The 16,327-nt window shown below is 40.3% G+C and overlaps 1 protein-coding gene across 1 annotated transcript in view; it reads right to left on the reverse strand.

Moving 5' to 3' along the window:
- Positions 1-15,228, reverse strand: part of NOSTRIN (nitric oxide synthase trafficking) — a 67,140-nt gene extending 51,912 nt beyond the window's left edge. The window contains exons 1-2 of the mRNA XM_008072847.2: positions 15,198-15,228; positions 3,985-4,070 (exon numbers count right to left, since the gene is read on the reverse strand). Coding sequence (XP_008071038.2) covers positions 3,985-4,070; positions 15,198-15,224 — 113 coding nt within the window. The 5' untranslated portion in view covers positions 15,225-15,228. The remainder of the gene's footprint in view (positions 1-3,984; positions 4,071-15,197) is intronic.
- Between the last annotated feature and the right edge of the window lie 1,099 nt (positions 15,229-16,327).

Here is a 16,327-nt window from a genome sequence, read left to right on the forward strand (position 1 = left end):
TCTGCTGTATGTATTCTAAGAATACCATTTTACTTGTCTTATGGCACTTCTCATCACTTGTCTATAACCTTAAATAACAAGATCATTTCTTTTTTCTTTTCTTTTTTTTTTTGAGTTGGAGTCTCACTCCATTGCCCAGGCTGGAGTGCAGTGGCACATTCACAGCCACCCCAGCGATGACCTGCTAGGCTCTGGCAATCCTTCCACCTCAGCCTTCAAAGTAGCCAGAACTACAGGCACGTGCTACCATGCCTGGCTAATTTTTGATTTATTGTAGAGACGAGGTCTTGCCAAGTTGCCCGGGATGGTCTTGAACCCGTGGACTCAGGCAATCTACTCGCCTTGGCCTCTCAAAGTGGTAGGATTACAGGCTGAGCCACCCAGCCTGGCCAAGATCGTTTCTTTTAAAGCTTCTTTCCAGGTATTTTTCTAATACAAAGGAAAGGAAACATTGATTCATATGTCATAAACCCACCCTTAGTTAACAGGAAAATAAGGCCAAGGCTCATTTCTGGAAAGCCGGCAGGAATCCGCCTTTTTTCTAATGTATGTCTAGAGAAGTAATTTCTGAATTCACAGACTTGGGGGGAATAAAGCTGAATGTAATAGCAGCTATGTTGTGACCACTCATCCTTGTTGATATGGTTATTATATCAACTCAGTTCAGACACAGTAGAAAGAGGAGTGACCTCAAACTCACAATACTCCTGCAGGAGAGAAATGACCCAATCCTGGGAAGTGAAACATCCTCTGTCTTTGCCAACTGACATATAGGAATACTGTCTGAAAGTACACAATGTGCCCACATGTTCACAGATCATTCGAATTGTTGTGTCCATCAGAAAACAGGTCTCCCCAGATACTGTCTCTTTCAGTGTGGCCAAACATTCTTCAGGTTAACTACATGATCAAAAAGCTGAGCAAGGGGAGGAAGCTTGAGAACTCAAGATGAGGAGACATTGCCAATGCACATTTATCAGGAATCAGTATAAAGCAACTCAAAAGATGGCATCTTGGTTCAGGAGAAATGATTTAATTCTGCAAGTTTAGTTTTACAAATTTAATTTTACTGTGGCACAAGTAACCTAAAGCCTAGCATAATCTTTTTGGTCTAGGTCAACATCAAATCCTCTCTTTGTATTTGTGCTATTTGAAGTTTTTATTCAGGAATGTGCATGTGATTTTGCTAACCAGTAGGCATTCTTGAGATTTTCAAACTCTAAATTCTTCTCCACAGGAAGGCAGAGCCATGAAGGGAGATAGATATTTTTAGCTACCTTAATGTTTCTTCCTCACTGGACACATTTGCCACTCTAGAATGTGCAGGTAGAGGATTTTACACAATGAGAGGTCCAGGGCAGATCCCACCCCTGGGAAGCGACTGCTAGACAGGTATGAAATGGAGGCTCTGACTGTATAAAGAAAGTGGATATGCCACAGCAGGTAGAGATGTGGAGTCATCTGGACAAGGGAAAAACAGTACGGCAGGTTTAAAGCAGTGATTCCCCCCAATTTGTTGAGTTCCCTGTTGAGACTGCCAGCAGGCATTTTATGTACCACCTGCCTTCCATCTTCACAGTTCTCTACTGGGCACTAATTCTGAACTCTCAGACATCAAATAATCAAGACCCAGATGGTGGCAACCCAGGTCATATGCCTGACTGGTATGGGGATAGATTCTTCCTGATATGCAGGAGGGAGATGCTTTCTAATCTGGGCAGTAGGTCGAATTTGTAGAATAGCTAACTGGCCTTGTTTTGAACAATTTCATTTGAGACTGATAAAAATATTTTCTTATGGAAGGAATTCCCTCCCACTTGGGTCTTCTTTCTTTCTCAAGCAGTTTGGCTATTAGGATAGAAGTAACTTCATATTTTAAAATTTCTTCTTTTTGACTACATTTGACAAATCTGTTTGTTTGTTTTTCTTTCTTTATAAAAGCCTGTTTGAGCTTTCTTTGACCTCATTCATTGGTCCTGATAAAACTAATGTTCTCCCTTGGTCCTGACCTTGAAGGAAGTCAAAATATTACTCTAAAAAATACTTAGGGGTGTTGACCCAAACAAAGGTTAAAAAGATGGGGCACATACTGCCCCTCCATTCTGCCTTTCCCACCTAAAGATAGGCCCCTTTACACTCGCTTATCAGTTCGGAAACAAGATCAGAGACTTTGAGTGGCACCAGGGGATCTTGGAGCAGACTTGACTCTTCCCTTCGATTTACCTCTCCGCATCTTCCTGCTTAATCAGCCTGAAGCTGCTCTCTTCTTTGTCTTGTCACCATATAGGATTTATGGCTCTTTGGCAAAATACTACTGAAGTAAGGTCCCTAAGCCACTGCCTTGAAAGAGAAATACTGTTTGTTTTCTTTTGTTAATCTGACTTTTGCTTTCAAGAGAGTATCTCAACTAAGAACTTAAAAAGGGAAATGGCCAGGCTCAGTGGCTTATGCCTGTAATTCCAGCACTTTGAGAGACTGAAGCAGGAGGATCATTTGAGTCCAGGAGTTCAAGACCAGCCAAAGCAACACAGCAAGATCTTGTCTCCACAAAAAATTTAAAAATTACCTGGACATCGTGGTGTGTACCTGTAGTCCCAGCCATTAGGGAGGCTAAGGTGGGAGAATCGCTTGAGCCCAAGAGGTGGAGGCAGCAGAGAGCCATAATCATGCCACTGCACTCCAGCCTGGGCAGCAGAGTAAGATCTTGACTATAAATAAATAAATAAGTAAATGAGAAAATAAAGAGATTATATGTTTTCTCTTTATAATCTACTTATACAGGATGCAATGAATTCATGGTGTCTTTGGTCTTTATGGTACACATACAATCTTTTAAATTTAAAATGGTTTAACCTTTTAAAAAAAGTATCTTCTGAAGGTCTCTTTAGAGTTATTTATTCCAGAACTGTCTAGAGGTAGGGGAAAGGTCTAAAACAGGGGTCCCCAATCCCTGGGCCACAGACCAGTCCACGGTCTGTTAGGAACTGGGTTGCAGAGCAGGAGGTGACAGTGCACAAGCGGAGCTCTGCCTCAGGTCAGATCAGCAGCAGCGTTAGACTCTCATGGGAGCACGAACACTATTGTGAACTGTGCATGTGAGGGTTCTAGGTTGCACGAGAATTTGATTCATGAGAATCGAATGCCTGATGATCCCCAGCCTCTTGTGGAAAAACTGTCTTCCTTGAAACTGGTCTTTGATGCCAAAATTTGGGACCGCTGATCTAAAAGACCCCTTATGACCCAGTTCAGTACTTGGGTTCTCTAATTGCAAGCAGTGGCTTTTGTAACTTTCTTTTTCTTTTTATATGTATACATCTACAGAGATGGGATCTTTCCATGTTGCCTAGGCTGGTCTCCAACTCCTGGGCTCAAGCAATCCTCCAGCTTTGGCCTCCACAAGTGTGAGGATTATAGGCGTGAGCCACTGTGCCCAACCAACTTTCTTGACTAAATCAAATGTGCTCATTTTAGCACAGCGAACAGTTTAACAGATAATCACACCTACTATTAAGAGATGATTCTGAAAATGATGACTTTCATTCATCCATCCATTCATTCATCAAACATTTACTAAAGAAATAAAAAAAGCTGGGCTCTAAGAACTCAGCATACAATGATAAGTTAGACACAGCCTGTGCCCTTCCAGAGGAGACAAAAAAGTAAACAAATTGCCATCAGTGTGAAAGGTACAATAATCAGATACAACAGTGGGCCCCAGAAGGAACGTGATAAACTCTGTCTGAGGAATCAGAAGAGACTTGACTGAGCCTTCCCAAAAGAACTGCTTCCTGTTGTTCCTTGATTTTTATGGTATCCAATTGATAAATGCGCAATAGAGGAGAATCATTCTTTATACCAATCTCTCGAGTACCAAAATATAACACCACGTTCTGGAAAGTCAGATGACTTGTAATCATCCTCCAGTCAGATCACTTGCTGTAACTAGACAGGAAGAGCTGTTTATTGCAAGCGCGCATTTTGTACCTTTGCTGAAGAATGGATGTGATCTGCTTGCAGAAATTCTCTCCATTTTGAGAAAACTCCTTTAGGTTCTTGTATACTTTATTATACTGAAAAAAAAAAACAATAACAACCGTGAGCAAGAAGATTATGAGCAATTCCAAAGACAGAGCACCTATAAATTCAGAATGCCGCTGTAATGATGACTGTCACTGTAAATGATCGTGCTGCTCCAGGGATGCACACCTTTCAGATGAGTTCTTAAAGTAAAGATGAAGGCTCTCCTGCCTGGCTATGAAAGATCCTGGAGAACTTTTCAGAAATGAAGCTGATCTATCTGTTTCTCCCCTAAGCCAAATGCAAACAATTCAGCAGTGGGGTACATTTTGGAATCTGGCTTCCTATCATCCCTGTTGTTCCCAGGAAGTACAAAAGTATATCCTAAAAGACACCACATAACCATTTTGTGCCCCATCCCACACACACTCCAAAATAATATCCTTGGGGTTCATGACAAGCCATGAACCACTAAAATAAGCATTTCTTGGCTGAGATATGAAAGTGTAAGTCAGTACCTTGTTAATAGAACTGTGTCCATTATTTCTCATTGAATCCTAGTAATAAAACTGTCATAATAGGTTGGGCATGGTGACTCATGCCTATAATTCCAGCACGTTGGAAGGTCAAGGCAGGAGGATTACTTGAGCCCAGGAGTTCAAGAACAACATGGGCAACATAGCGAGACCTTGTTTCTACAAAAAATCAAAAAAATTAGCTCGGCATGGTGGTGCACACTTGCAGTCCCAGCTACTCGAGAGGCTTAGGAGGAAGGATCACCTGAGCCCAGACAGTCAAGGTAACAGAAAGCCATGATCACGCCACTCTACTCCAGACTTGATGACATAATGAGGCCCCGACTCAAAAAAGAAAAAAAAAGTCATAATAATGAGTTGAACATTTTGACTAAATGAAACCTTTATAAATTTACAAGTACATTTTTTGCAATCTATTTATATGAGTTTAGCCTGCAAACACAAGAATTTCAAGTAAAATCTTTCATCTTTGATTTAGCATTCCACAATGTTATTCTCAAAGTTATATCTGTAAATGAAGACATAGATGACAACAGATTTTAAGTGTCCAAACAGAGAAGGTAAATGTCAGTTGATTCTGCAGCTTTTTCTGACACAGAGCAAGTGAGTCCCACAATGAAACATCCCAAACACTCCCATAGAGTTTCCAGTTGGGAGGTGTGACAGCAGACTGCATTTTCCAAAATGAGATTTTACATAAGAGGACCCCAAATCTGCATTGATTCAGCACCCTCCTGTGGCTCTTTTCCTATACAATGACCAGCCTCTTCCAGTGTCTAAATGTCGCTGGCATTTACTTGAGCACCATATTGAGAAGGAGAAATGGAAGGAAATTTGCATTTACCAAGGACATCTGGCCACAGAGAAAGAAGGACCTAAAGAAATGACTTGCTCCAGGACCCTGCCTCTGGGGATGAAGTGAACCAATATCTAGGATACAGGAGCAGTCTAAGAAATACCATCTGCTTTAATCTGTATGCAGTAGTTTAACTTTCTTGTGAAATTAACACAGAAAATTATGATAGATAGGACTTGGCAGACATACAATAGTAGCAAATAGCTTCATTGAAACTGCCCGGGACACGTGAGTGGTGCGGGTGCAAAACTTATTTTTGGTCAGAGTCTCACTCTGATGTCCAGGAGTGCAGTGGCACAATCACAGCTCATCTGCAGCGTTAACTGGTCTCAGGCAATTCTTCCGCCTCAGCCTCCAGAGTAGCTGGGACTACAGGAGCACACTACCACACCTGGTTATTTCCCTCCCCTCCCCTACCCTTAGGTACATAACCAAGTGATTAAATCCCCTCCCCTCCCTTCCCCTTCTCCCCCCTCCCCTCTCCCTTCCCTTCCCTTCCTTTCCCTGAAGAGACAAGGAAGCCCTGTTTCTCAGCTGGTCTCAAACTCCTGGGTTCAGTCAATCCTCTTGCCTCAGCCTCCCAGAGTACTGGGCTTATATGCATGAGCCACCACGCCCAGCCAAATTTATTCATTTCTAAAGCAGAGTTTGCAAAATCGTGTGTTTGTAGGCACCAGCTGGGCACCCAAATGAGCAAGAAGCAGGGTGGTGGCCCTGAGCTGGAGAAGCAACTGCCAGAACCAATCCAGCCCATTGCTGCCACATGGGAATGTGGCCCAGGATAGCCAGGTCACCCAGTGTGTCCAAAAGAAGTTGAAATCAGAATATGTATCTGAAATATGATATCTTTAAAACCGTGGCAAACCATTCACAAATATTAACTCTGTGCAGTGCAAGCATAACACAGTTCTAGTGGGGTTCCTATCTGTAGCTTCTGTCATGAAGAATAATTATCCTTTGAGAATCATAAGAGTAGAACCACTTTTTAACAACAAAGCTATCTAATTTTTATTTCCAGTAAAACTCATTAGTCATCTCTGAGTGATTTAAGCCATCCTTCCTCCCCTTACAGATTTACCGGGAAGCTGGGAGAGCCCTTTGAAATGGTGATAAGTCCTGCTGTAAAGAAACTTGTTTAGCTCCTTTGTTTACTTTTATGTTACCGAAAAATGTTCACTACATTACTCCCTAAGCCTTTTATTTTCTTTTATAACACCTAATAGCATCTCACAAAACACACCTAGGTGTCATGAGAAGAAAATGCATAAATGTTTAGGCAGGTATCCTTAGGTACAGGTACACTTAGGTACATAACCATGTGATTAAATACTATCCAAGGAGATGCAGATGAAAGTTTTCCCTGAGGTTTCAGTGAAGGCTTTGGCTTCTTCTTTTCTGTCTTCTGGATTTGGCAATGATGGCCGATGTCATGAAGTGGTCCTGAGATTGGATACTGTCCTGTGCTAAGTTCACAGAGCAGAAAGAGAAGAGGCTGCGTCCCTAATGGCTGTGAAAGAGCACACAAGCCCTCAACTCTCTACTTTTGGACTTATTTTATGTGTGAGAGAAGTGCAACAATGTTTTCTAAACACAGCTATTTTTAGATTTTTCTAATAGGCAGCTGAACATAGTTCTAACTCATACATAGTCTTTTAACTTTTTGCTTTAAGTTATGAAACATTTTTATGTTTCATAAAATAATGAATGATACCAAAAGTAATAACGACATACATTTTGTTTTGTTTTTTACTTTTAATTTTTTTATTTTAAAGATGTGGGGTACAATTCAGGGTTAGGTATACAAATATTCATTACACAGATACCCTTGTTGATGAGGTGTGCCTACCTTTCCCAGGCAGATTCCCACTACTGCCAATCCCGCATTCCTCCACTCTTGGCAGTTTCTCACTACTGCCATTCTTCTTATAGTATTACGATAATTGTTCAAGTGAGAACACGTGATACTCAGTTCGTTGTTTCTGTGATAGATCACTCAGTATTAAGACTCTTAAGTTCATCCAGGTGGTTGTGAAGTTCATGATTTTGTCCGTTTTTATGACTGCGTAATATTCCATCGTGTGTATGTACCACATTTTTTTTATCCAGTCCTCTTTCGATGGGCACAGTTGGTTCCATGTTCTTGCTATTGTGAACAACGCTGCAATAAACATACATGTGCAGGTATCTTTTTCATAGAGTGATTTGAGTTCCTCTGGGTATATTCCTAGTATGGGGATTGCAGGGTCATATGGAAGGTCGATTTTTAGATCTTTTAGGAATCGCCACACTGTTTTCTACAGAGGCTGTACTAATTTACACTCCCACCAACAGTGTAGAAGTGTTCCTTTTTGCCACATCCTTTTGCCAGCATCTGTTATTTTTTTAGTTATTGATGATGGCCATCCTGACTAGAGTTAGGTGGTATCTCAGTGTGGTTTAATTTGCATTTCTTTGATGACTAGTGAGACTGAACATTTTTTCATGTATCTGTTCTGCTCGTATGTCTTCTTTTGAAGAGTGTCTATTCATATCTTTTGCCCACTTTGTAATGGAACTGTTTGTCTTTTTCTTTTCGGCACATTTGAATTCCTCGTAGATCCTAAATATTAGGCCTTTCTCAGACATACAGTGGGCAAATACTTTTCCCCAGTCTGTGGGCACGACACACATTTTGTACTAAGTTATACAGATATATACACTTTGCTTCTGCTTTCTCCTCAGATAACAATTGTCTTCCTTTTTATAATTTCTTTAGCTATTCTGGGGCATTTATTCTTTCATATGAACATTTATCTAATTACATTTTTTAAAAGTCTCTGTTGGGATCCTAATTGGAATTGTATTACATATGTAGATCAATTTGGGAAAATTGGCTTTTTAATGGTGTTTAGACTTCCCATCCAAGGACATAGTAAACTTTTCATTTGCTGAAATTTTATTTTATGTTCAATAAACTTTTATGATTTTCTTCATAGGCCCTGTGGTTTTCTTATTTGATTTATTGAGAAATATCCCACAATATTAAGCTGTATATTTTTAAGTATTGTCTTATCTGCTTCTCTCCTCAGCCCACAACAAAGCAGAAATAAAGATTCAATAAAGAAACAATGAGGCCATGTGCCCAAGAGACAAGTATTTGGATGCATGTTTGTAGATTTAAGTTTTCTGCTCTCAGATACTATGTAAGGCTGGGGTGGGAATAGAAGAAGACAAAGCAGAGGGATGGATTGGAGAGACTTGGAGCCTTCAGAGTGGGATAAAAAAAAATACCCTCCTATCAGGAGAACTAGGAGTGGAAGGGAGCTAAATGTCCCAAGGGAAGGGGCCACCAGTCCACCACCACCAAAGGACAGTCTGTACATAACAATTCTCTATAGAGGAGAATAAGGGACGCTGGACACCAACTGCAAGGAGGAAAAACCCTGCTCACAACCAAAGTAGAAAGAAGTAGAACCAGCTGAGGATTTTTCTACGTGCTGGGGCTACAGGAGTCGCTGCATTTCCCAAACTTGTTGAGCCCACAAAACTCCCTAAGGTATTTTTTTTTTTTTTTTTTTTTTTTTAGTCAGGGTCTCACTCTGTCACCCAAGATAGAATGTAACGGCACAATCATGGCTCACTGTAGCCCTCAAACTCCTGGGCTCAGGTGATCCTCCCACCACAGCCTCCCAAATAGCTGGGACTACGGGCATGTGCCACCATGCCCAACTAATATTTTGTTTTTGTTTTTAAAGAAACAAAGTCTCACTATGTTGCCTAGGCTGGTGTTGAACTTCTGGGCTTAAGTGATCCTCCCACCTTGGTCTCCCAAAGTGCTGGAATTACAGGCATAAGCCACTGCATTTGGCCTCCCAAGACACATTTTTTAAAATACCATCTCCAGGGCACTAACTTTAGGAGGTCAAACCATCCTGAAAGTTTATAAAGCAGTGACTGAAACTCAACTAGCTGTCTTCAGTGGCGATGGTGGTATACCTCTCCACTTTACTCAAACAAGGCACCATATAGTTTCAACTGTCCCTTGGACTTTCAGTTCTGGATGTTGGAAGACAGTTTTCTGTCACTTCATAGACTAGTACCTCCTAACTTTTTTCACAACACATAAAAAATATTTGTACTTGAACAGTGTGACAAATGAACAAAATTGTTCCAGCTGGCTCTGCCCAAGCCCCTCTCCCCACCCCAGTTCCACTCTACCAATTCAAGGGTTGAGGAGTTCACATCTCCAGTATACCTATGATCCATTCCTCAATCTCTAGTATGTCCAGATGCACACAAGTTAGGATGCTCTTTAATGCATTACATTTTGTTAATACATTACAATTTGCTAATCAGGTAAAAGAGGGCTATTCTGCTTATAACAGCAATGCAGAGAATCGTTATCTTTAACCATATATACTGGGAACTCCCCAACAAAACTTGATCCAGATTTAAATCTATAAATGTACAGCTTTGGCATCTATAAATAAAAGAGTTGCTAGGATTATTTCCATTATCCCAGAATAACCTCTTATTTAGAATCAGTGATTTCGTGTCTTTCATCATGTGCCATCTACTCAGAGTTAAAGACAAAAACTGTGAGGAGCAGACTTACTTAAATCCCAAAGCAGACCCCCAGATAGCATCTAGCCCAGTGTGTGTGTGTGTGTGTGTGTGTGTGTGTGTGTGTGTGTGTGTGTGTGTAATCAGGATATCTTGGAACATATCTGCTTTAAGGGCGTGAAATCTCAACAGTGGCTTTAGCTACCTCGCTCCTGCCCTACCCCACTCCCAGCCACCAGAGGATTCTGAAGGGGCTCCATGGAGCACAGTTTGGAAACAACTAAAGTCCAATTCCTTTATTTATAGAAAAGATACAAAAAGCTGAAGACAACCTCATTAGTTAGAGACAGAACTGTGATTATAAATCTTAGGTATGCAAATCATTAGAGAATCCATCAGAAACAAGGATATTTATAAATGACTACTCAGTATCTTCATACTATGTTTACTCTAAGTGATAGTAACTTTTAAGTGTTGTGAACAATGCAAGCGGGTTCTTTTTTTGTTGTTGGGAGTCTCACTCTTTCGCCCAGACTAGAGTGCAGTGGCCGCTCCCGGCCACCGCAGCCTCCACCTGCTGGGCTCCGGCGATCCTTCCGCCTCAGTCTTCCGAGCAAGCGGGTTCTTAATGTCATTAACCAGCACAAGAAGAAGGGTTTGCTCTGGTCATGGTTATGTGGAAGGTGAATTTTTCATGTTCTTTTCCTACCAATTGCGCTTATGAATACCCCAGGAAGGAATCTCCTATTGATTTTACATCTTCACATGAATGTACATTGATCTTCTTCTGGGGATTATTCATACAAGGAAAAAACATTTTTGGGTCTCCCCCTCCCCCACCCCCGATAAAGGGATTTCCAACTAGTGGTGAAATATTTGGAACCTTTCTGAGCCCCTAAAAAAATCCCTTCACATAGACAACTGATCTACACAGACATTTTCCATTTAGCCATTAGGAAAATGTTTCTGACTGGATGTGGTAATTCACACCTGTAATCCTAGTACTTTAGGAGGCAGAGGAGAGAGAATTGCTTAAGTCCAGGAGTTTGAGACCAGCCTAGGCAGCATAGCTAGACCTCATCTCTACAAAAAATTCCAAAAATTAGCTGAGTGTGTTGGCACATGCTTGTACTCCTCCCAGCTACTCAGGAGGCTGAGGTGGAAGAATTACCTGAGCGCCAGCCTGAGTGACAGTGAGACTCTAACTCAAAAAAAAAAGAAAAAATTTTCTGCCTAGCATTTGTAAGCAAATTCTGTTGATAAATGTTGTCATTACAAAAAAAAAAAATCTTAGTAATCCAGACAATCAGCACATGAAATGATTAAACAGATAACTTGTAAACAATAAAAGACGCCTATATCAAACTTGACCTGGATGCTACTGCTGTCCAAATGAGTAAAGTTAAATTCAGTTCGATAAAAAAATTCTAGAAAAATATATTTTTATTGATGCTGACATGAAAACTTTTTAATGATAATTCTCATAGTGTTAAGTAAACTACGATTTTCCACTTAAATTTAATAAAATGAACTTTGCTGGATGCCTTTTGTATGCTACTGATTTTATATGAATTCTGATTCATTGTGGGTGATGTTTCAAAGCACTGACCCTCTAATTAAGGAGCCATATGTATTTGTTAGTCATCTGTGTAATATCCAGAATCCCCGTGGCAGGCTGTCATTGATTACAAAATATGGAACATTAAAGAACAGTCTTCTCCATCCTTTCCTCCTCTGACTTTACAGATGAGCAAACAGAGGCCCAAGAAATGCAGAAGGGCATGTCACACATCACACATGCACACTGGGAATGCTGTGGGCCACATGACATACATGCCAGATTTAACCTCTTTCTCTACCTCTGCAGTGAGTGAAAATCACTCATGTACTATGGACCATGGTACTGGAGCACTGGGATCATCTGAGTCGGTGCCACCACCACCTTGTGTCCCGGGCTCAGCCACCAAGATGGGAAGTTCAATTTGGCATTTGAAGGGTTACCAACTTAAGGAGCAGACTGGTGCTGTTTCAACAACTGATGGAGGGAAGGGGTGACTACGTGAAGCTCAGAAGGCTTGCTTTAACGGGCCCTTCCCTAGATACTGTTTGCGTGCCTAAAAGGCAAAAATGTGGTTACAGCTTGTTACTTGTCCTTGGTTTCTACGGGGTTGTTTCATAGGAAGGTGCATGCTTTATTATTGGATTGTTTCTTTTGAAGATAATTTGATCTTGTTTTCTTGAACTTGAAGATGAATTTCCTTGGCATACTTTTAGGTTTAGAAACTAAGCTCACAGGCAACAAGGCATCAAGGCCCAGAGCCAACTCTTTTCTTTTTCAAAAACAGAACTTTCAAAAATCTTCTTCAAATAAGTTCTGACACCCACAAGATTAGTTAAAAGCTCTACATAGCATTTAGGCAATCTTTGTTCCATTCTGGTGACAATAATTTGAACACAGACACTGACCTGGCTTTTTGAGGGCGAAGGTCCCAGTTATCAGCCTATTTTGCCCATTAGAGCATGATCTAAAAGAGATTTTTAAAAATTGTTTTTGTTCCATGGGCCCCCTTAGTATTCTTGTGAAATCTATTTTATTCAGAATAATATTTTTTAAAGCATAACATAAAATAACATAGGATCACAAAGGAAACTAATATTGACATATATTTTTTAAACATTTTAAAAAAAATTATGATGTGTGCTCTTTTATTAACTTTCTAAATAACACATCTTAAAAATTACCAAAATTGCTAAGTCAAGCTGAGTGTAAACATTTCTAGATATCTTCAACAACTGTAATGATATATAAATATATTGATTTTTATTGTTTACTAAGTCACAGACACTACTAGTAGTATTATATAGATCCATTGGGGCAGGCCAGTCAAGAATTGTAGCTAAGTTAAGACTTTATGACTTGTATTCTGTGTAACTCTAGGGACTCATGGAAGGAACATTTTCAAATGGTTAAAGCTCTGGTTTTTTTTTTTAAATAAAACTACTTGTGTTTCCTGAAACATTTATTTGTAATTCATTCCCATGTTTTATTCTGTTCCCAAACTGTAGATTCATCTTTGTACAGCATTGTTCCCCAAGTACAAGCTAAGACTGAACCAGGAAATCAACTTGAACACTTGATTAAGATGAAACAACTGCAAATAAATAAATATTTTGTGACTTTAGAGGGCTTAGAAACCTAGGTTGAAGGGATATCCGCCTCCCCATGACTCCAGGCTATTTTTGGTGGCAATGAGCCCATAGAGATGACCTTCAAGAGCAGTAGACAAGGACAAGAGTCCTTGGGACAATGGCCCAGCAGAGGGTAGAGCACTATTTAGCATACCAGGGAGCAGGGCTTATACTGACTTAGGTGTGGCAAGGGGTTGTCTTGGGAACTGCTGAAAGAAAACATTCCTCTAGACAGAGATTGACTTTGTGGCCTGAAAAAATGATATTAGATCTTCAGTTCCTTTTTCTTTTTTAACTTAATTGAACCTGGCCTCAGTTTCTCGCTTCTTTGTCTATCACACTCTTTCCTGGTTGACTTTCTTTTTTGGTTCCTATTAGTGCCAAGATTCTGCCTCCATTCATTCCATCCCTGTCCAACCTGCAACCCCTATACAAAAACATCTTCAGGGTATCGGTGTTGAGACAGGAAAGGATTCAACAGTTTAGTAAGGAAGCAAACTCAAGGAGAGAAAATAAACAAATAAATAAATACATGACAAAAGACTTTAAAAAAAAATTATCCATAATTGCCAATGAAAAGAAGATTGAGATTGAGTAAAGCAGGGGAGTATGGACCAGGCATAGTGGCTCATGCCCATAGTCCCAGCACTTTGGGAGGCAGAGACAGTAGGATCATTTGAGCTCAGAAATTCAAAACCAGCCTGGGCAACATAGCATAATTTTGTCCCTACAAAAAATAAAAAATAAGCCAGGTACAATGGTGTGTGTCTATAGTCCCAGCTACTTAGGAGGCTGAGGTAGGAAGATTGCCTGAGCCCAGGAGTTTGAGGTTGTGGTGAGCCGTGATTGTGCCATTGCAATCCAGCTTGGGCAACAGAGTGAGATCCTGATCCAAAAAAAAAGAAAGAAAGAAAAGAAAAAATTCTAAAGGGTGAAAATTTTACTCTTACAATGTATACATAACCATATTGTTGGTATTTGTTTTCACATTAAATACTTTTTCTTTTACTTAAAAAAGTAACTGTAGGCAGAGCTGGCTATTATATTGCCATTATTGATACTACTAATCATTTGTGAGTTCATCTCATTTAGCTCATCTGATTTTGTGCAATAATTAACTATAGTTTCATTTTTCTAAGCATGTGCTTTCCTTACTCACTGAATAAACAAAAAGGAAATTGAAAAGGAAATCAATAATCCTCTGTTGTTCTTTTTTCTTTATGGCTTTATTACAGTCCCCATTTATCTACTGCTCCAGCTTTTTTTTTTTTTTTTAAATAAAACACATGAAGAATGATTGAAGACCTTGCTTATGATGTCACCAGTTTTGACTTTTCAGTACATTTTTTTCGGGATAAGACACTGATCATGCTTTATTACTTTATTACCAAAATTAATAGATCCCCCCTTTATTTTAGTTGCTTCTTATTTCCTAAATTATACCTCTGCTATTGCTGCAAAAACCCTCACAATGTCTTTGGACTTTTGACCAATTATTCTATTTTTGGCAGTGCTCCCAGGACTGAAAAAAACACCCTGGTAAACCATTCTGAAAACTACCGCAGGACAGACAGAGTGGGGAGTCTGTCCTTCCTCCTGCAGAATTTGCGATTCTTGAAATAAACAATGTGGGGAGGATGTAAAAAAACAAAAACAAAAAAAATCCTCATTATTCTCAGAGTCAAAAATTGGCTGCAGACATTCTGAGTGTTTCATATTCACTCCACACAAAATTACGATGGCACCATTGGTGTATGTCTTAAGAATGTTTGCCCAAACAGTCACCATCTGGACCCTAATATGATGCTTTACTCCTCACAACTTTTTCCAAGAAAATGAGGAGGAAAGATGACAATTACCTGCCCTGTCATTTCCTAGAAAGGGTTCTATTTTAAACGAAACCAAAGAAAAACCACAAACTTTTGTACCACAGCCAATATCTAAACATACTTGGTTTCTCAGTGTGTCAAATTTCTTAGGCTAAAATCCATTAATATAGGAATCTCCCTTCCACCCTCCCCCTCACATGTAGGCACACAAGCCACACAACTACTCACCGAACAATCCGTCAGTGGATCCCTCATGGTTAAATGTTTCTGGCTTTTGTCCTTTTACCTATGCTCCAGTATTCTGACGCTGCAATCAAGGCTGGGTGTGTCCTGGACTTCCGGGATTAGAAGGGCCTAGAGAACGTCAGTACTTGTCAAACACACCAAGGAGGAAGTCCCAGGCCTGGACTTTCATCCCGTTCATTTCCTGAAAAAGCAAAGAACTCCTCTGGGTCAGAATGGCGTCTGTAAATACTCGGAGGGCAGGATCCTGAGTCCTAAATGATCTAACTTTGACAGAAGGCTCAAAAGCTGTAAAATATCTCCAATAATTCTGACACTCACTATGATAGCAAAGGGACTCATATTTTCTCAGGTTACTGTATTAATCATGGTTTTAATTTTCTGTATTGTCTGATGCTTTGACACTGGGGACCTTGTGGTGGGAGTGGGGAGGGGAGACTGATGCCTTCGATATACAAACCAAGGAATCTAGAGCCCAACCCCCCAGCCATCTCTTTTAGCTAGCTGTCACAAACCACATCCATGTTCCCTCTGTCTTAAATCACCCCAGGGCCAGATACCAAACAACTAGGGCCCTACAGTCATAGAGTTGTAACTATAAAGGTCCAGAAATTGCTATCAGGAGGTGGGCATATATCAACCATTTCTCTGAGCCTAATTCAACCCAACACTCACTCCAGTCTCAACAGGACAAAAGGCTAAGTTATCAATTTAAGAAGAATTTGCCTATATGCAGCCTCATTTTTTTATCACTCAAAAGTATAGACAGAACTGGAACTCAACCATCAGCAACTTACTTTTTATTACTTTCTCTGCACCTGTGGTCCCAGTTGTCAATCCTTAGATTTCCTCCAACTAATGGCCATGAACTTGTGACAGCTGTTTGCTAAGCCATGGGCAGCTTTGGTCTGACTGGAAGGCTCACAAGGGCAGGCCCCAGCCCGAAAGGAGCTCTACCAGCACAGTCCAGAACACTTCAGATCTTCAAAGCATCCAACTTTCATTTGCCCAGCTGAAACAGGCTCCATTCAAAGTCCCTAGAAATAAGCACTAATAGTGGCCCATGCCTGTAATCGCAGTGCTCTGGGAAGCCAAGGCAAGAGGATTGCTTGATG

This window comes from Carlito syrichta, unplaced genomic scaffold, assembly GCF_000164805.1.
Source record: "Carlito syrichta isolate Samal-C Ts95f unplaced genomic scaffold, Tarsius_syrichta-2.0.1 Scaffold315469, whole genome shotgun sequence".
Lineage (NCBI taxonomy): Eukaryota > Metazoa > Chordata > Mammalia > Primates > Tarsiidae > Carlito > Carlito syrichta.